The sequence below is a fragment of the Podarcis raffonei genome, chromosome 14 (assembly GCF_027172205.1).
Source record: "Podarcis raffonei isolate rPodRaf1 chromosome 14, rPodRaf1.pri, whole genome shotgun sequence".
Lineage (NCBI taxonomy): Eukaryota > Metazoa > Chordata > Lepidosauria > Squamata > Lacertidae > Podarcis > Podarcis raffonei.
In genome coordinates, this window is record NC_070615.1 from 16,625,125 (window position 1) to 16,644,922 (window position 19,798).

General features: G+C 47.6%; 2 protein-coding genes across 3 annotated transcripts in view; both read right to left on the bottom strand.

Annotated features, from left to right (window-relative positions):
• The window catches only part of LOC128401389 (cell surface hyaluronidase-like), a 77,556-nt gene extending 67,354 nt beyond the window's left edge, over window positions 1-10,202 (bottom strand). The window contains exons 1-4 of the mRNA XM_053364361.1: window positions 9,186-10,202; window positions 6,047-6,605; window positions 3,517-3,686; window positions 430-618 (exon numbers count right to left, since the gene is read on the bottom strand). Coding sequence (XP_053220336.1) covers window positions 430-618; window positions 3,517-3,686; window positions 6,047-6,605; window positions 9,186-9,369 — 1,102 coding nt within the window. The 5' untranslated portion in view covers window positions 9,370-10,202. The remainder of the gene's footprint in view (window positions 1-429; window positions 619-3,516; window positions 3,687-6,046; window positions 6,606-9,185) is intronic.
• CEMIP (cell migration inducing hyaluronidase 1) overlaps window positions 1-10,673 on the bottom strand; it is a 166,420-nt gene extending 155,747 nt beyond the window's left edge. The window contains exon 1 of one of the 2 annotated variants that reach the window (XM_053364360.1): window positions 10,201-10,673. The gene's annotated coding sequence lies outside the window, so the exon portion shown is untranslated. Of the gene's footprint in view, window positions 1-10,195 lie in introns of both variants that reach the window. The other variant, XM_053364359.1, reaches the window with a different exon arrangement.
• Window positions 10,674-19,798: the final 9,125 nt, after the last annotated feature.

Here is a 19,798-nt window from a genome sequence, read left to right on the forward strand (position 1 = left end):
ATTATAAAAATACATATCATATAGTCCAAATATTCCGCCAAATTATAATTTTTTATTGGGGCTTCCCATGCTTCAAGTAAAATACAATATTAGAAAGAAAAGCAGTGAAAATATGTTTAAAAATCAATATGAATATTTATTGAGGACATCTCCCAAACTACCTGAACAGAACTCCCGGACAATGGGTGGTTCAAGACCACAGTTTGGGAACCCTTGGCTCTAGCGCACTGTTTATGCTGAAGAGTCAAATGGTTGCACCTGCTGTTCATGAACCAGTGGTGGACACTGAACTCTCCATGCTACCATTCCTCACTACTTGAAAACTGTTTCCATTTTTAGCTCTTTGATCAATTGCCCGCCTTCATTCATAATATAAACTAAGGAGCTCTGTTGGCAAAGGAGACCTTAGGGAGGCATTGTTGGTCGTACCATCAATCTTCACTTGGTTCGTCTGACATTCAGGACAAGGCAGAAGATTAAACTCTTCAGCCTGGTGCATGGAATAGTCCGTGCTGGCAATGACGACCTTGTCTCCGGGGAGCCAACTAATCACTTCGTCCACCAAATCCAAAATTACACCGTTAGACACTTCCACTTTGAATCCATGATGGGGTACTCCTAGAAAGGGGGGAAGTGATCAATAACATTTGCTTTTGGAGCTCTTCACTCACCAAGCGCAATCTATTGGGTCAAGTCTACCTCGTCTCAAGTCCCACTTCAGCAAAGCCAACCTCAACCATCTCAGTCACATTCCCACTGTCCCCATTCTGTTTGGGGAAGGGCAAGAGTTCAGTGTTAAAGCATATGCCTGGCAAACAGGAAGCTATCTTATACAGAGTCAGACCATTGGGCCCTCCAGCTCTGTATCATCTAAAACTGACTGGCATTCACAACCCTACCTGGGAGATGTCGTGGGTTTTACCTAGACCCTCTGCATGTAAAACCAATGATCTGAAACTGAGCTGCGGCCCTTGCCAGAGTCAATCCCTGCCATGTCCAGTTACCAGCATCAGTTAGCAAGTGGAGCAGGGGATAGAAGCTGGCAATACTGGGATAAAAAGGTAAAGGTAAAGGGACTGCTGGCCATTAGGTCCAGTCGTGGCCGACTCTGGGGTTGTGCTGCTCATCTCGCTTTACTGCCCGAGGGAGCCGGCGTACAGCTTCCGAGTCATTTGGCCAGCATGACTAAGCCACTTCTGGAGAATCAGAGCAGCGCATGGAAATGCCGTTTACCTTCCTGCCGGAGCGGTACCTATTTATCTACTTGCACTGGTGTGCTTTCAAACTGCTAGGTTGACAGGAGCAGGGACCGAGCAACGGGAGCTCACCCTGTCGCAGGGATTCGAACCGCTGACCTTCTGATCAGCAAGTCCTAGGCTCTGTGGTTTAACCCATAGCACCACCCACATCCCCAATATTGGGATAGATGGACATAAAATCTGGCCCTGAATAGGACAGTTCCCTATGCTGCTTTTTTTGGCCATTCCTGCATTGGAGACAGCCGTTTGAGCAGTCAAAACTAGCCAGTGAATTGACAGATCAAATGTTATACATGTACCCCAAAGGGGCCTAATATTTGAAGCAGAGGTCAGCAGCTGGAAAAACCCAACAGCACCTCTTCACCTCCCTCCCTGGCAGTAAAAAATAAAATAAATTAACATTTGCTGCTCTTTCGTGGCATCCAAATTCACTGGCTTCACTGGCCCCAATTCTGCTTAGCTTCAACCAGGAAGCTAGTCTGGGTAATTGTAGCTCCAGGACGGAAGGATCAACATTTGGTGATCTGAGCTCCAGCAGGGAGAAGAGGCAGGATGTAAATGAAATAAGATTAAAATCTGTGTCGTCACCCAACCACAGTACCTTGGCTATGTAGGAAGTAGACTCTATAAGAGAATGGGATTGAGGCACTGATCTACTATCCTTTACAAATATATCAGACTTTGCAGCCTGATACCCTCTTGATATTTGGACTACAAACTCCTATCAGAGTCTAAAACATCTGAAAGTTGCTGGGCTGGTGAAGGCTGTTTATATCCTCAAAAGAAAAAAGCCGAATTGCAGACCCGGGACATAAAGTGTTAATTTTGTAACGAGGAAAGATACTAAAGGGTGGAGGGAGGGAGAAACCCGGCTGAACTGTTATCAACAAGAATTTTGACAGCAGATAACACTGAATACTTCAATGAAAGAAGAGAAAAATCTGTTAACTAGCATAATGAGCAGAGTTTCGACATTCAAGAGATCAAGCAGTTCTCGCTGGCTTCCCCAGAGAAACACAAAACCACCGTTCTAAATTTGTGTGTGTGTCTGGTGAGTGTAGTCAGTAGAAGACACTGATCTTCAATGGTGAGTTAGGATCCACTAAGGGGTCGTGGCCTGATCCAAAATAGGTATCACAGGTGTGCTACCACCACCATACATATATACATGGTAAAAGTTTGAGGAAAAAGATCCCCAAATGCGTGTTTGGGTTAAAAGAGGGTCCCGGGTCTGAAAAGGTTGAAGATACCTGCTATGAAAGATCAAAGCCATATCTGAATGGTCCAGTGCTAACGGAAGCCAGTGCAATATAGAGGACAGTGTGTCACATTAGGGCTGGAGAGACCCTAAGTTCAGTCAAGTTCAGTGGGTCACCTTTGCCAGTCACACACACTCTGCAAAACCTAACTCACAGATCTAGTTACAGGTAGGTAGCCGTGTTGGTCTGCCGTAGTTGAAACAAAATAAAAAAAAATCCTTCCAGTAGCACCCTAGAAACCAACTAAGGTTGTTATTGGTATGAGCTTTCGTATCTGAAGAACTGTGCATGCACACGAAAGCTCATACGAATAACAAACTTAGTTGGTCTCTAAGGTGCTACTGGAAGGAATTTATTTTTTATTATTTTGTTTCTAACTCACAAAGTTATTGTGAAAATAACTCTGGCTTTGAGCAACTTGGGATAGAAATGCAAAAAATAAAGAAACAATAAAATGAATAATAGAGAAAATTAAAGGAAGCATGCTCCTGGATGAAAGAAGTGTGTGTGAGAGAGAGGGGGGGGGAGAGTGTGTGTACACACAGTTCTTAACTCACACATGGTTGGGAAAAGCAAGCAGCCTTCATACCTTCTTTTGACATACACTTCACTGTAAAAATGCATACCATGCACCAAACAAGGATATTTTTAGCCTCATGGAATATTTGACTACAGCCAAATAATAGATCATCAATTGATTGCCCCAGCCTATGACCTTGTCTGGCTTTCAGAGATAAAAAGCTAGAACAGCAGGGTTTAATCAATAAACTGGTTTGTAATCTATCAAAGGCTCTTTTTTAAAAAAAACAGTTAAAGATCTAAAAACAGGAGTGTGGATTTTGGTTCAGCCTTATTGGTTTACTCATACGCAAATTTAATCAATCAGATAGACTTGAGATTTCTATAAACTGGGCGACAGCTCAAAAGACATACTCAGGGAGGGGAGAGAAAGAAGATAAACACCATTTGAACAAGAGATTAGAAAAGGGTTTAAAAACCTTTGATCCATCCGCTGTGAGCAGCGATTGTAAAGACAATGCCTTCATATGTCTTAAATTCTCTTGTCGCTGTTGCCAACCTTGTTGTCCCGTTGCGTTGAGAAGGCGTTGCATCCTCTGTGATGGAAGATGCATCACCGCCAAGAATCCCAACCAGAACCCAGGGCTGCCTGGAGGAGGAGGGAAAGCAGACTTGTGATGCAGAAATGGAACACCCTGTTCGCATCTGAACCTCAAATTCATTCAGATATTCAGTGTCCAGCATCGTCTGAAGGCCAAGTCCTGCTCCAAAAATCTGCAATCAAAATATACGATGCTCTCTGGGGAAAGCACCTGCTTCCAGGGAAGTGGGACACCAGAAGAAATCCTCTAAAGTTTAGCTTAACAGTGGAGGTAGCTAACTCATGCTGCCATGACGGACCTGCAGCTATCTTTGAGAAATTCTGATTAAGCAACGAAGCACCGTAACTCCAAAGACCAACAGAGCCCAGCAGCTATTCTGCAGGCAACCTGTGGCCTTAGTCCACAATATGCAAAACCTAGAACTGAATATAATTCATCTTAATCGGCGAGAGTGCAGGCAAAGTCTCCGCTGAGTTTGCACCCAGTTATCTCAGAAGAGGGAAATGGGACCAGCTTATCAGGCAGAAGGCAAACTCTGTCCTTAAAGCAACACAACAGCACTGGCAAAAAGGTAACACAGGCTTCTGAGTTTTGATAGTTTCAAAACTGCACGCCGCATCCTTTAAATACAGGCACAGGTTTTCAGCTTTGATGTCATTTGCTTTGGGGACAAACCTTCAGAGGAATGTGGAAGCCGACAAACTTCTTGCATGAATTGCCAAGCACAAAAGGGGAGGGGATAACTCTGCTAGATTGGACAGCAGTACAACAGTTAGGAAAAGGGGCCAGGAGCTGTCCATGGTGGCAATGTTAAGTTTTCCAACAGAACCATTTTCTGAAGGAGCTCACTGCTACATGTACCAAGCGCAAGCATGCTCTCTCTTTTACAGGTTAATAGACCTAAAAAGAGTTTGCTGGAACACCCTATGCTTAGATATCCCTATAACCTCGTTTTAAACACCACAGAATTTCTGGTTCCTTGCACTCTGATCAAAATGCCAAGACTATCAAAAATATATAAGGGAGAACACCATTCAGTTCAACTGGCAAGTTCCACAGGCACTGAACGTGGGTTTTTTTAGCCCCAGTGTACCAAACCAAAGCATCCACATTGCCTATGGAAGAAAATGGGATTTGTGAGCCATCAAAAAAAGTCACCTCACTGCTCCTTAACCTTATAGGGTTTCATTTGCTGGCAAACATGACAACCCAGGTTATTTTCGTTTCCTTCCCTTTCCCCTTCTTTGGAAACCACCATGTGCATGCACAACACTGAACCCAGGATGGGGAACATTTGGCCTTCCAGAGGTTGCTTAACTACAACTCCCATCAGCCCTAAGAAGCATTGCCAATGGTCAGAGCTGATGAGAGTTGTAGCTTGGCTTCCTCTGGAGAGCCAGAGGTTTCCCCACCGCCACTAAAGCAAGACTACAATGAACAGCCAGCTAATCCTAGTTGCCAAGTTAGTGTTAACAGGCCACGCTTAGGAAACAAGCACACCTGAAACAAACAGCTAATAATAATAACAATGATAATAATAATAATAATAATAATAATAATAATAATAATACAGTGGTACCTCAGGTTACATGCGCTTCAGGTTACAGACTCCGCTAACCCAGAAATAGTGCTTCAGGTTAAGAACTTTGCTTCAGGATAAGAACAGAAATCGGGCTCCGGCGGCATGGCAGCAGGAGGAGGCCCCATTAGCTAAAGTGGTGCTTCAGGTTAAGAACAGTTTCAGGTTAAGTACGGACCTCTGGAACGAATTAAGTACTTAACCTGAGGTACCACTGTAATAATAATAATAATAATAATAATAATAATAATAATAATAATAATAAATTTTTATTTATACCCCGCCCTCCCCAGCCAAGACCAGGCTCAGGGCAGCTAACAACCAATAATAAAAGCAAGTTGATTAAAATACAATTTAAAAGATTAAGATACAACATTAAAACATTAGGGTGCAATCTCTTTGGATATACACATCCAAACAATCATAGAATGATAATTACCATATTTTTCGCTCTATAAGACGCACCAGACCACAAGACACACCTAGTTTTTGGAAGAGGAAAGCAAGAAAAACAAATATTCTGAATCTCAGAAGCCAGAACAGCAAGAGGGATCACTGAGCAGTGAAAGCAGCAATCCCTCTAGCTGTTCTGGCTTCTGGGATAGCCGTGCAGCCTGCATTCGCTCCATAAGACGCACACGCATTTCCCCTTACTTTTTAGGAGGGAAAAAGTGAGTCTTATAGAGCAAAAAATACGGTGTCTAATCCGGGGTGGGGGGAATATGGAGGTCATTATCTGTGTAGCCCCCACAGCACAGGGCAGCAGGATGGCCTACATGTTTGCACAATTGCATGCGTGAAAGTAAGAAGCCACATTTGCAAAGTTACCTGTATTGTAGGTGCAGGACGTATTTGCTGTGCAGCAAGTTCTTGAGGAAGAGCCGGGTCTCCAAGGTCAAACTCTTGGCTGCAGAATCCCCCACTGCCACGGCTACTATGTGGCCCAGAGATTGGTGGGCAAGGAATTCCCTCAATCTGTGGCTCTCGTCAACAAGGAGGTGGGTGTCAAAGCGTTCAGCGGCCACTACCTGGGCTGTGCCCGCATCCACTATCCGGACATTGAGGCCACGACTACTCCAACGCTTCTCAGAAGTGTACCGGCCGTACCGAAGTCCACCCGGGTACAAGGTTTTGGCCAAAAGCGTCCAGGATCGAGGCTTCCTTCCGTGCAACTCCAGGATGCCACCTCTGCCCACTCCCATGAATTTTCTGCCATAGCCATCCACGTCGGCTTCGTCGGTGGCTTTCCCGTAGAGAGAAATGGTGGCCTTGGAATGGTATGGGCGGCATTCAGAGCCCACATACAGTGCCCCGCCATCCTCAAGAAGGATGCTGCGAGCTCGTAGTGTGATGGCTTCCTCCGGATCATCTGCAAATACTAAGATCCCTGGAAGGGAAGCAGAGAGAGAGAGAGAGAGAGAACAATTTTCTCAGATTTGTGATCTGGCATAGCATATTGCAGTGCAGGTGATGAATCTACGACCTTCCAGACATCCTGTTATGTACTGAAGTTCTCACCCTGGGCCAGCAGGGGGATACTGTAGATAGTTTTCACTCAGGTCCACATATGCAAATAAGGGATTGAAAGTGATGTTCAGTGATTGGATAGTTACAGAAAATGGTTACTGTTGCGTTCTAGTGGAGCTCTATATAAGCAGGCTAGCTGAACCCTTCAGTTCAGTTCAGTTCTGGCCTGTGAATAAACAAGAGCTGTTTGAAGAATCACTGTGTCGTCTGATATGTTCACCCACAACTTAACACATCCCAAGACTACAAATCCCATCATCTCTGACCACTGGGCCACACAGTCTGGAGCTGATGGGAGCCCAATAGCACCTGGAGAGCCACAGGTTCCCCACACTTAGGACTCAGCTACGTTAGTAAAGAAAAAGTGTTTTTTATGCGTTATGTGACACCAGACGGCGCTGTGGAGTTCCTTCTGTTGCCAACATGTTTTCCCACTTTGCGCTTTACAGCACGTTTTCCTGAAACGCTTTTTTTGATGTGTCTAGATCCAGCCTTGGCGTAATGGCTAAGCAACAGATTGGCAAGACCCCAGTTCGAATCTCGCCCATGCCAATTTACTAGGTGGCCCCCAAGGAAGTCACTCTCTCGGTCTCAGACCCCGACATCTGTCATATTGATGATAATAAGGACTAGAGGAGGCGCGGGCTCAGGAGTAAGTTCTAAACTGCACCAGCAGGTCAGACTTTGGCTCTAAAACATCCCCACATGTATTGTTCAAAGAACAGGGGACGGGGAAAGATAATTGCACAGGAATCACATTCAGGTGCAAAACTTTCCAACACCAAAAGAGCCTAAAATATATTTGTGGTATCACAGTAATGAGCCACAAGACATCCCCAATCTGCTGTTTGATGTGACAAACTAACACAGCCATCCCTCCACTGTACTGTAGAATCTGTACTCTTATATTAGGTTCACTGGGCAATAGTACAATCCCCTCTTGGTTCTAATGTAGCTCTATGCAACCTCCAGCATCAACATGCCAAATGCCTCCAAGTACCAGCAGCTGGGGAGCAGGAAAAGGCAGCTTTTTCCTGCTCCCCAGCTGCTGGTACTTTGCATGTTGATGCTGGAGGTTGCACAGAGCTACATTAGAACCAAGAGGGGATTGTACTATTGCCCACTGTGGTTTCCTGGCCTCACCCAGAGGGCCACTGGGTGGAGGAAAAGGATGCTGTGCTCAGCAGGTCATTACTCTGATTCGGCAGGGCTCCTCTGATATTCTTATTTATGGAATTAATGTCAACACTTCATGAACAAAAATATGCCCTGAACAGAGGAGAACAATGCTTTTGCCCTTTTAAAAAATTGCAAATATAACAGGATCACAAGAATCCGAGAACATTAAAGGGCAACCAACCCCCAACCCCCATTCAATTTATGTCACTGGAAAGCTGAGGATGGATTGATTGTTTGATTGATTGATTGATTGATTGAATGAATGACTGGCTGGTTTTATTGCAATGATGTCCCACTTCTGCCCCCAAGGGGCTCAATGCAATATACATGCTTCTCCCCCCTCCTCATTTAATCCCCTCAACAACCCTGTGAGGCAGGTTAGGTTGAGAGGCATCATCATCATCATCATCATCATCATAATATTAAATATGACCAAGTGAGTTTTTGAACCTCGTCTCAAGGGGCCTAGTCTTACATTCTGACCCCTACACTTCACTATTTCTCAGCCTCTTTCCTCTGTCTTTAACTCCAAGTTACTTGCACCTGGTGCATAAAATGCAATCTGAATCAATTAGATGCAGTAATCAATGCATTCGGTCAATACAAATGCAGAGAGCTTTTTACAGCCAAGCAAATAAATAGTCATGAGATCAGACAGCAGCACCTATTCAACTTTAAAGGTAAAGGTAAAGGGACCCCTGACCATTAGGTCCAGTCGTGGCTGACTCTGGGGTTGCGGCGCTCATCTCACTTTACTGGCTGAGGGAACCGGCGTACAGCTTCCTGGTCATGTGGCCAGCATGACTAAGCCACTTCTGGCAAACCAGAGCAGCGCACGGAAACGCCATTTACCTTCCCGCCGGAGCGGTACCTATTTATCTACTTGCACTTTGACATGCTTTTGAACTGCTAGGTTGGCAGGAGCAGGGACCGAGCAACGGGAGCTCACCCCGTCATGGGGATTTGAACCACCAACCTTCTGATCGGCAAGTCCTAGGCTCTGTGGTTTAACCCACAGTGCCACCTGCACTATTCAAGTTAAATACAGAAGTCAGAGAATACACACCTGAACTTAAACTGGTATGGGTTTTCCTACATGGGATTTGGCCCCTTGGAGTTCCGTGGGGATTGGGTCCAAGGTTAAATGGCACAGGATCGGGCGCAGCTTGAGCACCCGCCAACACACACCTCCCTCCCCACCGCCAGCTTTTCCCCTCGACGTTAAGAGCCTGCTGCCCGCGCAAAAGCCTCTCCTCCTTACCTCCTTCCTGGATGAGCAGCGAGTGGAAAGTGGCCGAGCTCTCCAAGCGCAGAGCCGCCCCTCGGCCCACGACGGCAGCGTGGCTGCTGTTATGTCCCGGACGCCACGGGGCGAGGTGCGCGGCGGGCGGCAGGCAGGAGCTCCCTGCAGAAAGGAAGAGAGAAAAAGACCCCCAGGCTTCCATCCATCCTAGGCACGCTTCCCAGGGAGCAAGCGCTCCCGCCCCAAGCTCTGCGTGCAAGAGCTCAGCCCTCGACGGAGAGGGAGAGCGCGACCGTGGAAGGAAGCAATCGAGGACCCACCTGCCTGCGCGCTGCGGCTCCGCTCCGGGATCGGGCGCTATAGCGACGACCAGACCGCTGCCACCTGCAGTCTCCGGAAGGAGCAGCGCCCCGGGCTGTTGCGCCCAGCCCAGCCTGACCCCTCCAAGCGGATCCCGGCACCTGCTGGAAGAACAAGCTGGCCGGGGCGCCGCCGGAGGAAACGCGCGTCCGCACCGTCGAGGTTCCTAACTTGTTGCAGCGATTGGGACGCGCGCCCCCTTCTCTGTTTCTCCAATCAACCGTCGGCCGCACGTAAGAATCCCAGTCAAGGCGAGCCCGGATTTCGCACAGGCGCGCTTGCCGAGGGAGAAGGCGGTATCAAGCAGCACGTGGCCGCGCAAGCCGGCGCGCGATCCTGAGCCGCGCCTTTCCTTACCTCGCCTTTGCAGCCTGCCTCCTCGTCCAACAATCTCTGCAAGAACTTCGTTATTGTTGTCATGATGATTGCAAAGGACAAGTTCTCCCTTCCGATCACACACCACAGACCACGCGCTCTCTCACACACACACACGCACATACATGCACACACGCGCGCACACACGGGAACCGGGCTGCTCGGTCTCCCTTCTCCCCTCGGCGTACAGGCTTACAAGCGTCCCTAACTCCCTGCATTTCCACCGGCGGCAGCGCCTCCTGGTGGCGATTTGAAGGGGGAAAAAGCCCTCGAGAAAGTCCATCATCTCGTACCTTACCTCTGCGCTCTCGGCAGAAAAGCGCACAACGCTTTTATTGAACCCTTTGGTAACAGAAGAAGCGAGGTTTTTTCTCCCCGTTCCCACCCAGCTCTCTGTTTTAGTTGGACGGTCTGAGCTGGTGGCGATCCTCTTTTTTTCCCCAGAAGCAATTAAGAGAAGCGACGTGGATTATTGAGAGAAATCTATATTTTTAGACGGCTCTGGAGAGGGAGAGAGAGAGACGCGCTCGGGAACCCAAAGGCTTTCTTTCTCCTTTGAGCGCTCCGCTGCCCGGCTTTTTTTTTCCCTGCCCGGCCACCAGCCTCGCTATTTATAGGCGATCTCGGAGCCGCGCTGTTTACACCAGCTGAGCGCTTGGCTCCTCCCCGGCCCGTGACGCCGCTTCGCATTCTGGACATACCGCGCGGCTGTTGGCGCCGAGTTGCCAAAAGGGGGGGCGAGAGCAAACCCCGAAAAAAACTGGGGGAGGGAGAGCACCGCGCGGATCGCGATCTCTCTTCCTCCTAGTCGATCGCTGGACTTTCCCTGGAAGCGAATCGCCTCCCCCCCCCCTTTCCCGGTGTCCTTGGCTGCTACTCAGTTGCTCGGAAGCGAACTGGTTCAGGTCCAAGTCTGCGCAAACTTGGAGCGCGTTCGGAGCGAGGACTCCCCGGGATCCGCACCCCTGGGCGCCTCTTCTTCCAAGCAGCCCAGAAACCACACGTGCCTTTTCCCAAAAGCTACGCGTCCCCTTCCTTTGGCGCTGGAAACGTGAGCACGGGAGCTATGCGCTTCCAAAGGGGGCTTGGGCGCAGGTTTGCGCCATCGCGCCTGCCTGGGAGAGGGGGCTCAAGTGTCAAGGAGCCAGCGACAGGTGCCACGCGGAAGCCACGGACCCTCTCGCCTGCCATGCAAGCGGCACCTGATGAGATTTCCCTTCCTTTATGCTAGGTGTCTTCAACCTTTTCAGACCCAGGACTCGCCTGCACATTTCTTAATTGTTTATTTGTATTTAACCACATATTGGCATGGGGGCGATGCTCCCGGCGCAACGCACCTTGAAGCGGACCGCAGCCCACTGGGGGGGGGTCACAGAATTGTAGAGTTGGAAGGGACCCCGAGGGTCAACTAGTCCAACCCCCATTTACTGTCTCCCATCCAACCTCTGCTTTAAAACCTTCAAGGAAGGAGAGTCCACCACGTCCCAAGGGAGACAGTTCCGCTGTCGGAACAGCTCTTACTGCCAGAAAGTTTTCCCCTGGTTTTTAGTCAGAATCTCCTTTCTTGAAGCCTTGGGTTCCAGTCCTGCCTTCCAGAGCAGGAGAAAACAAGCTTGTTCCCTCTTCCAGCCCTTGAGATATTTGAAGATGGCTATCTGATCGTCCCTTTCCCAACCCACCAGTTGAAGAGCAGTTCTCTCTGCACAACTATGAAAGGGGCAGGAGCCCCTGGCCAAATTTGGATGGCCTCACCCCTTCCTTCTTTGTATCATGGGATCTGAAATAAGCACCCATGTAGTGGCCGTTCTCCCAAATTTCATTCATGCTCTGTGAGACACTAACATTTGCTGCCCCCCCCATGCCCCATCAACATCATTGTTGCAGCGCCCCCTGCACCCAGGGCAGTCATACTGGCCATGTGACCCTAAAATTCCCTCTGACTCACAAGCTGGGAATGCAAGTCCCATTGTGTTTAACAGTGATTAATCAGGACCAGCTTCAGATTAGCGAAGACCTTTCTCAAGTGCCTCCCCATCCTCCCAGCAGCCTTATCCAGCAAAGAGCAGCATCACTCCATAGCTGTCAACTTTTCCCTTTTCTTGCGAGGAATCCTATTCGGAATAAGGGAATTTCTCTTTAAAAAGGGAAACGTTGACAGCTATGCATCACTCTGATCCAGTGTCTGCATCTGTGAGCCACCATTTTCATTTCCCACAATGCCCCACCACTGCAGTGCTATGGCAGGGGCATTGTGGGAAATTAAAACAGCGGCTCTGCTTTGACTCAGCCGCTTGTTGCGAGGGGAAGAGGGGGCTGTCCATACTGGGGGCTGATGCTCAGCCTGTAAAAGGTAAAGGTAAAGGGACCCCTGACCATTAGGCCCAGTCCATTAGGCCCAGCACAGCTCCACCCCGAGGTCCAGCCTGTACTTAATCCCAAATCACAGAATTGTAGAGTTGGAAGGGACCCTGTGGATCATCTATTCCAACCCCCTGCAATGCAGGAATATGTCCAGTACGGGGATTGAACTCGCAACCTTGGCATTATCAACACCACGCTCTAACCAACTGAGGATCCAGGCTTGTTAGTGTGCCCAGGAAATACAGTCCTGGTTTACCTGTACCAAGCTCAGGAAAGAGATCAAAGAGGGCAGTTGGCTCAGGATGCCCATAGCAAAGGCGAAAGAGCAACAGGATCAACCAGCCCCTTTCCCCAAAGGTGTCATGCAGGGGGTGGGGAACAGGACCATTTCTCAATGGTTAGAGCACATGCCTTTCCAGGTAGGGTTCCCAGTCTGAAATCCATCTGTGCTGTTGCCTGTCAGTGTAGATGCCTCTGAGCTAGGTGGACCAATGGTCTGACTCAGTACAGTGCAGCTTCCTGTGTTTCTACGAATTTCTGTTACTCCTTATAATGAGACAGGATGTACCGTTTCTTACAGATGCTTATCAAACCTGAGAAACAGACACACCCACAGTGGAAAATGCAATGTCTGCTGGCAGTGGGAGGGCTGTAATGTAGCGAGACATACATGATAATAATTTGTACTAACATTTTGTTCTTTCTTCCAGAATTAAATTACCCAACTGACCACAGAGGAGGGCTTGTTGTTTTCACCCACAATGTACACACACTCGTTCTTCATGTTACCACACTGGTTTTGCAGAATCGTGTAGCCGCAGGTCCCGATCCTATGCAAATCTTCCTGGGAGCTGCTGACATCTAGCCCAATGGTTGCCATGAATTTGATTTTGAATTGATTTTAAAATGAATTGATTTTAGAATGTTGTGTTATTTTTATTGTTGCTAGCCGCTTTGAGCCGGGCTTTGGCTGGGGAGGGCAGGATATAAATAAAATATTATTATTATTATCATTATCCAAGAGACAATGGAGTGTGCCTCCAGGGGTGGAAAAACCGCTGGAGAATCACAGCACCTGCTGTGGCTGCAGATACCAGTAACTCATCACTGCTGCCTCTAGTGTTGTTTTTGTTACATTAGCAGCACCCAGGTGGCCCTTCCAGGGCGCAAGACTCTGCAGTGTGTATGGAGGTCCTGAGCCGCCCAGACGACAAGACCCCTCTCTTGGCCTTGCTGATGTGGTCCAAAGGAAAGCAGGAGAATTATATTTAATATTCAACCAGCCAATTATATTACCTTCATTAGGGGGCTGTTTTTCCCACACTGCCAAATTAACTTTGCACTTCAGAGATTCGTAAGGACTGCCTTCCGGCATCAGACCAAAGTTTCATCTAGCCCAGGATTCTGCTTCCAACACTGACTGGCAAGATTCCCCTGGGAGTCCCAGGGGCACAAAAGAAGATGCTTGACCTCGCTGCCTTGTATTGAGAGGTATACTGTTCCACTAAACTATCATGGCTAACGGCTGCTGATTGACCAATGCACCATGGATTTGACTAGAGTCCTAAAGGTAAAGGTAAAGGGACCTCCTGACCATTAGGTCCAGTCGTGACTGACTCTGGGGTTGCGGCGCTCATCTCACTTTATTGGCCGAGGGAGCCGACGTACAGCTTCCGGGTCATGTGGCCAGCATGACTAAGCCGCTTCTGGCGGTGCACGGAGCAGTGCATGGAAACGCCGTTTACCTTCCCGCCGGAGTGGTACCTATTTATCTACTTGCACTTTGACGTGCTTTCGAACTATAGGGTAAAAAGGTAAAGGACCCCTGGACGGTTAAGTCCAATCAAAGGCAACTATGGGGTTGTGGCACTCACCTCGCTTTACAGGCCGAGGGAGCCGGTGTTTGTCCGCAGACAGTTTTCTGGGTCATGTGGTCAGCAGGACTAAAACGCTTCTGGGGCAAAGGAATACAGAGGTACCTCAGGTTACAGGGTGTGATGGCCTGGGAATCCAATTCAGAGGCTGAACCGGAGGAATCCCAGCCTGCACAAGAGTCCCCGCCTCCAGGGCTGGCTGAACTGGGGCAGGGCCTTGATGCTGAAGCGCCTGCACCTGTGCCGGATTCTCGGGAGCAGGCACCAGGTGAATCCACTCTGGCTCCGGAGGTAGTTGAGGACTCAGTGCCTACAGGTGAGTCTCCCCCTGGGTCCAGTAACCCTTCAGCCTCTCCTGAACTGCAGAGGCTCAGGGCAGAGAGGCGAAGGGAACTGGTTTCTCCCAGGAGGAGTGCTCGCCTTAAGGCCAGGAGAAGCGGGTCTCCTGGGGGCCGGGACCGCCCCTGGCCTCAGAGAAGATAAAGGCCAGTCAGCCCGGTCCCAGGTTGCGGGAGCAACGTCGTTGAAGAGCTGTTTCGGCCAGCATCTAGTCCTGTTTTCCCCAGAGTTCCTGTCCTTGCCTGGCTCCTCGCTGTGGACCCCGCTTCGCCCGAGGAGGACTGTCTGCCGACCCTCAACTCAGGTCCTGGACCTCGCCCCACGGTAACCTCCCCCCTGGACCAGCACACAGACGCTTCAGGTTATAGATTCCGCTAACCCAGAAATAGTACCTCGGGTTAAGAACTTTGCTTCAGGATGAGAACAGGAATCGTGTGGCGGCAGCGGGAGGCCCCATTAGCTAAAGTGGTACCTCAGGTTAAGAACAGTTTCAGGTTAAGAACAGACCTCCGGAACGAATTAAGTTCTTAACCCGAGGTACCACTGTACCATGACGGAAACTAGAATTCAAGGAAACGCTGTTTACCTTCCCGCCAGAGCCTATTTATCTACTTGCACTGGTGTGCTTTTGAACTGCTAGGTTGGCAGGAGCTGGGACAGAGCAACGGGAGCTCACTCCATCACAGGGATTCGAACCACTGACCTTCTGATCGGCAAGCCCAAGAGGCTCAGTGGTTTAGACCACAGTTTCGAGCCCTACTATCACTGCAAGCACAGTGGCTAAGAGTTATAGAATCACAGTCCAATCCCCTGCAATGCAGGAATATGCAGCTGTCTCATATGGGGACCGATCCTGTTATTAGCACCAAGCTCTAACCAACAGAACTATCCATATGCAGCGCAGCCCTATAATACATCAGGAATAGAGAAATTGCAAGAAATTGTGAACCTCCAGGTATAAGCTGGATTGTCAATTCACATGATCCCTGACCACAGGCCATGTTGGCTGGACTGATGGGGAAGCTGGGAGAGTCTACCACATCTGGAGACCTCACAAGTTAACATATATAATATTTATTCTCAGGCACATGTGTATAAGGGTTGCAGCCTAAGCTATAAATCAAGGTGCCTGGTTCAAATGGATGCAAAGTAGCCATAGGGCTCACTCCCAGCTTCACCTCTGCAGTGATAATACTGACCTGCCTCTGAGGGCTGTTGTAAAGTCACCAGGCCATTGTATGGGGAGTGCTTTGAACACTCAAGTGCACTAATGAACTCATGAGCAGGTTTCGAGCTATGAGCAACAGAAGTAATTAGATGATAATACAGTTTGACTATGATTTAATAGCTAGAAGGTGGGGTGTAGCAGAAGGGAGAAACAATAACTCCATGGGAAAAGGGGTGGGAAGTCGATAAGATTAAGAGAAAAGACTAAATTGTATTTTGATTGCATATGTTAAAAATGTTGAAACAATAAAATATAATTGGGGGGACCACTCAAGAGCACTATATAAATGCTAACAATTAACAGGACTTCCCTGCCCCAAACTGTACGCTCCAGTATGGAGTACTTGCCCCCACAGAGCAGGGGTGTGGAACCTTCCGGCATCCCATGGGCCAACTAGGGCAGGTGGGCGAGACCACGCACTTGTCAATCATCTGATGACAGCATTCGTAAGCTGAAATCCTGCTTTCTAAGCAGGGTTGAGCTGTGCATGGAGTTCTCTAGGATGATCTCCCTCAGGACTGAAAACCCCCCTCTCATCAGCTGATGGATGGAATGGGTTCGATCCTGCTTTCTGCAGACGTTGGGTTATGGCAGCTCCCCCCCAAAATGCCCTGATTATGAATTACATATCGGGACCATGAATTTGATTAGTGAATTATGCATTGTATATATGAAAAAGACCTTCCCACCTCCCTTTTAAGGTCATAAACCTGCTGCCAATAAATTTCAGCGGGGTCCCCAAATTCTTGAATGCTGAGATTCTCTTTGCTCTGGACAATTTCACATTGCCATGTCATGTCATGTCATGTCTCACTCACTCACACACACCCCTTTACAACTTAAACCAGGGATGGAAATCCACCTGCAGGCCTGGAGACTGAATATGGCCCCCAGAGTTCTCTAACCAGCCCTCAAGACTCTCCCCCTCACCAATCCTGCTCCACACCATCCTTGAGTGCTGTTGCCTGGCTGGATAGTGCAGTTTGATTGTGCCCCTTGCTTTCCTGGACAGAGAACAGAGGAATGTGTGTGGAACCTTCTGACTTTTGCTTGGCTGTATCGGTTGCTCCCCTTGGCCAACCCACTACAGTTGTAACTTGGAAGTCGAACGGAATCCGTTTCAGAAGTCTATTTGACTTCCAAAATGTTCGAAAACCAAATTGCTGCTTCTGATTGGCTGCAGGAAGCTCCTGCAGCCAATCAGAAGCCGCAGAAGACCCATCGGACATTCGGGTTCCAAAAGAACGTTCACAAACTGGAACAATCACTTCTGGGTTTGCTGCGTTTGGGAGCCAAAACGTCTGAGTTCCAGGGCATTCATTGCTCCACCAGCCTTGGACCTTTAAAAAACTTGGCCCCCAATGGAAAGCCAACCAATGCTCAGTTGCATCATCCAATATTGTGGAATGGTATCCATGGATGTTCTCTCCAACCAACCCCTGGGATGGATGCCCAACCAGGCTTCTTGGGGAAATCCTGGCTGATTATTACCTAGTCATTAATCTGGATTCTTTCGTGCTCAGAACTGAGGGGTGAAAATGGTTCCTCACCCCTTGACTTAAACACACCTAATCTTTAATAGCTGCAGTGGCGTGAGCTAACACAAGGACAGGGAAAGCATGTGGCCCTCCAGACCTCTCTGACTGGCCCTTGGTACTCTCCATAGGCCACACACCCCTTGAGTGTTTTTGCCTAGCCAGGAGGTGCCCTTGAACTCTGCTAACTCCACCTGAGTGCCTGGATGGATAGACAGGGAAACTAGCCCACTATACAAAAGTAAGGCTTACAGTCATTGCTTCATCAACCCGGGTCCTTCCAAAGTGTTTTCCCCCTCATGGAAAGTCCAGTTATTAGTGGTCTTTGGTTAATCATGCCCATTCATTTCAATAGGTCTACTCTGAACAGGACTAGCATTGGATGAAACCCCAAACATGGCTTCTTGGCACAATCCAGTTTATGTTTACCTAGTCATTACTCAGAATTTTTCATGATTTTCCAATGTTGTGGAATAGTGTTGCTTCTTAGGAAAAGCAGGTCGATGTTTACCTAATCATTCACCTGAATTATTTCATAATCCTTTATTTATCTTTGAGTTTGATGGCGCTATTTAAAGAGATGGGAAATCTAAAGTCCCCAAAATCATTATATTTTGCAGCACACTCAACCAATCACGTTTACTGATTAAGTCACCCCCCCCCCACAAATGTCAATAGGGTTTGCTCCTGAGTATAAATGCACACATAATTGCAGTCTCAGACCACTTCTGATGCACTTATTATATGCATAATCTTACTATTTTCACATTGCTTTTATAATACCTAGTGTATCGTCTGAACAAGCAATGTTTCTGGATTCCTCATTTCTTTGGGAAGGTAAAATAAAAAGCCTCCACACACACACACACACACACACACACACACACACACCACCCAACTATCTAAAGAGGTATAGGCCTAGAAAAGCTTGGGCACATGATTTTCTTGGTTTTCTAAACTGGCTATGAATGTTAGCACTAAAATTACAGGGGGCACAGAGGAACCCCACTCCCTAATTTTGGCTGGGTTTTTTTTACACCAATCTTCTCAGCTATTGGTTTATTAGGCTACAGAATATGATATGGCTGAAAGTGGGAGATGAAATAATGGCTTGGACTTAGGCAGTGTTTTTTTTTCTGGGGGGACACAGAAGTAGTGTACTCCTAAAGATTTTGTGAATCTAAGTTTGGCCTCATTAAGGGGATGTATTAAAATATGACTAGGAAAATGAGAGTACCCCTAAACACTTTTTTTAAAGAAAAAAAGCACTGGACTTAGGATAGGGACCGCTTCCTTCCTACCCATAATTAGGGGTGGGTGAATATGTCACTTCCAATTTATTTCACAGTTTCTTATATTTCCAGTCTTAAATTGGATTCTCCAATACTTTCACATCACTTTGCAATTTTTCCCCTTAAAAAAGAAATCCTCATAAAAATTCATTAGGATTTCTGTCCGAATTTCTCCTAATACTGTACACACATTCTTGCAAAGCAATGTCCCCCTAATATGTGGTTCTTTTTGTTATTTTCAGTGTTATATGCAATTATATGCACACTTTATCCTAGCAAATGCATCACTTGGGCGAATAACTGCTTTGCAAAATTCACAGAAGTGCAGAAAGAGGGCTGTGTTTTGGTTCTCACATTATTTCAGAAAGCGCAAAGTAAGTTCACATCTAAGTACAGACTGTATGGAGTTTCTCCTCCATCAGTATCCATAATTCGACTGTGAATCTGGTGGTGGTGTCTCCTCATAAGACCCACCAATGGGCATGGTTTTCAGAGAAACTAAAGCTCTAAGATGCTTCCGACAAAGCAATTCAAACATTTCTTTCTTTCCAATATCTGGAAAGAAATATCATGCAGGAACAGAGAGGCGTGGCCCTTTCTTTTCTCTCTAGTCCACTCCCTCCTGACGGGTGTCCTGTTTCCTCCTGTTTGCCCAGATGGAGGAAGGAAGAACTAGTCACTTTTCACTGATGAATGAGGTTCACAGGGATCGAGTCAGTAACCCTGCAAATTTGACATTTCACAGAATATTCTCTCTCTGTGAGTTTTGCATTAGGAAGTCCCCTTTAAGATGTGCAACCCAATAGCATTCTAATGATAAGCCACTGAGTTCGTTTGGACTACAGTGGTACCTCAGGTTACAGACACTTTGGGTTACCAATGCTTCAGGTTACAGACTCCACTAACCCAGAAATAGTACCTCAGGTTAAGAACTTTGCTTCAGGATGAGAACAGAAATCGTGCAGTGGCAGAGGGAGGCCCCATTAGCTAAAGTGGTACCTCAGGCTAAGGACGGTTTCAGGTTAAGAACGGACCTCCAGAAGGAATTAAGTTCTTAACCCGAGGTACCACTGTACATCTTTAGTAGGGATAAGGGAGATTCAGTTCAAACTTAACAAATTAACGTTTTCCGAAACGATACACAAAATGAAACACAGCCCCTCTTTTGAAATCCACACTGAATTTTGCAGCGCAGTTCTCCAGCCACATAACGCATGTCCAAAAAAGCATGTTCTATATGGTACAGTGTGCGTATAAATGCATATAC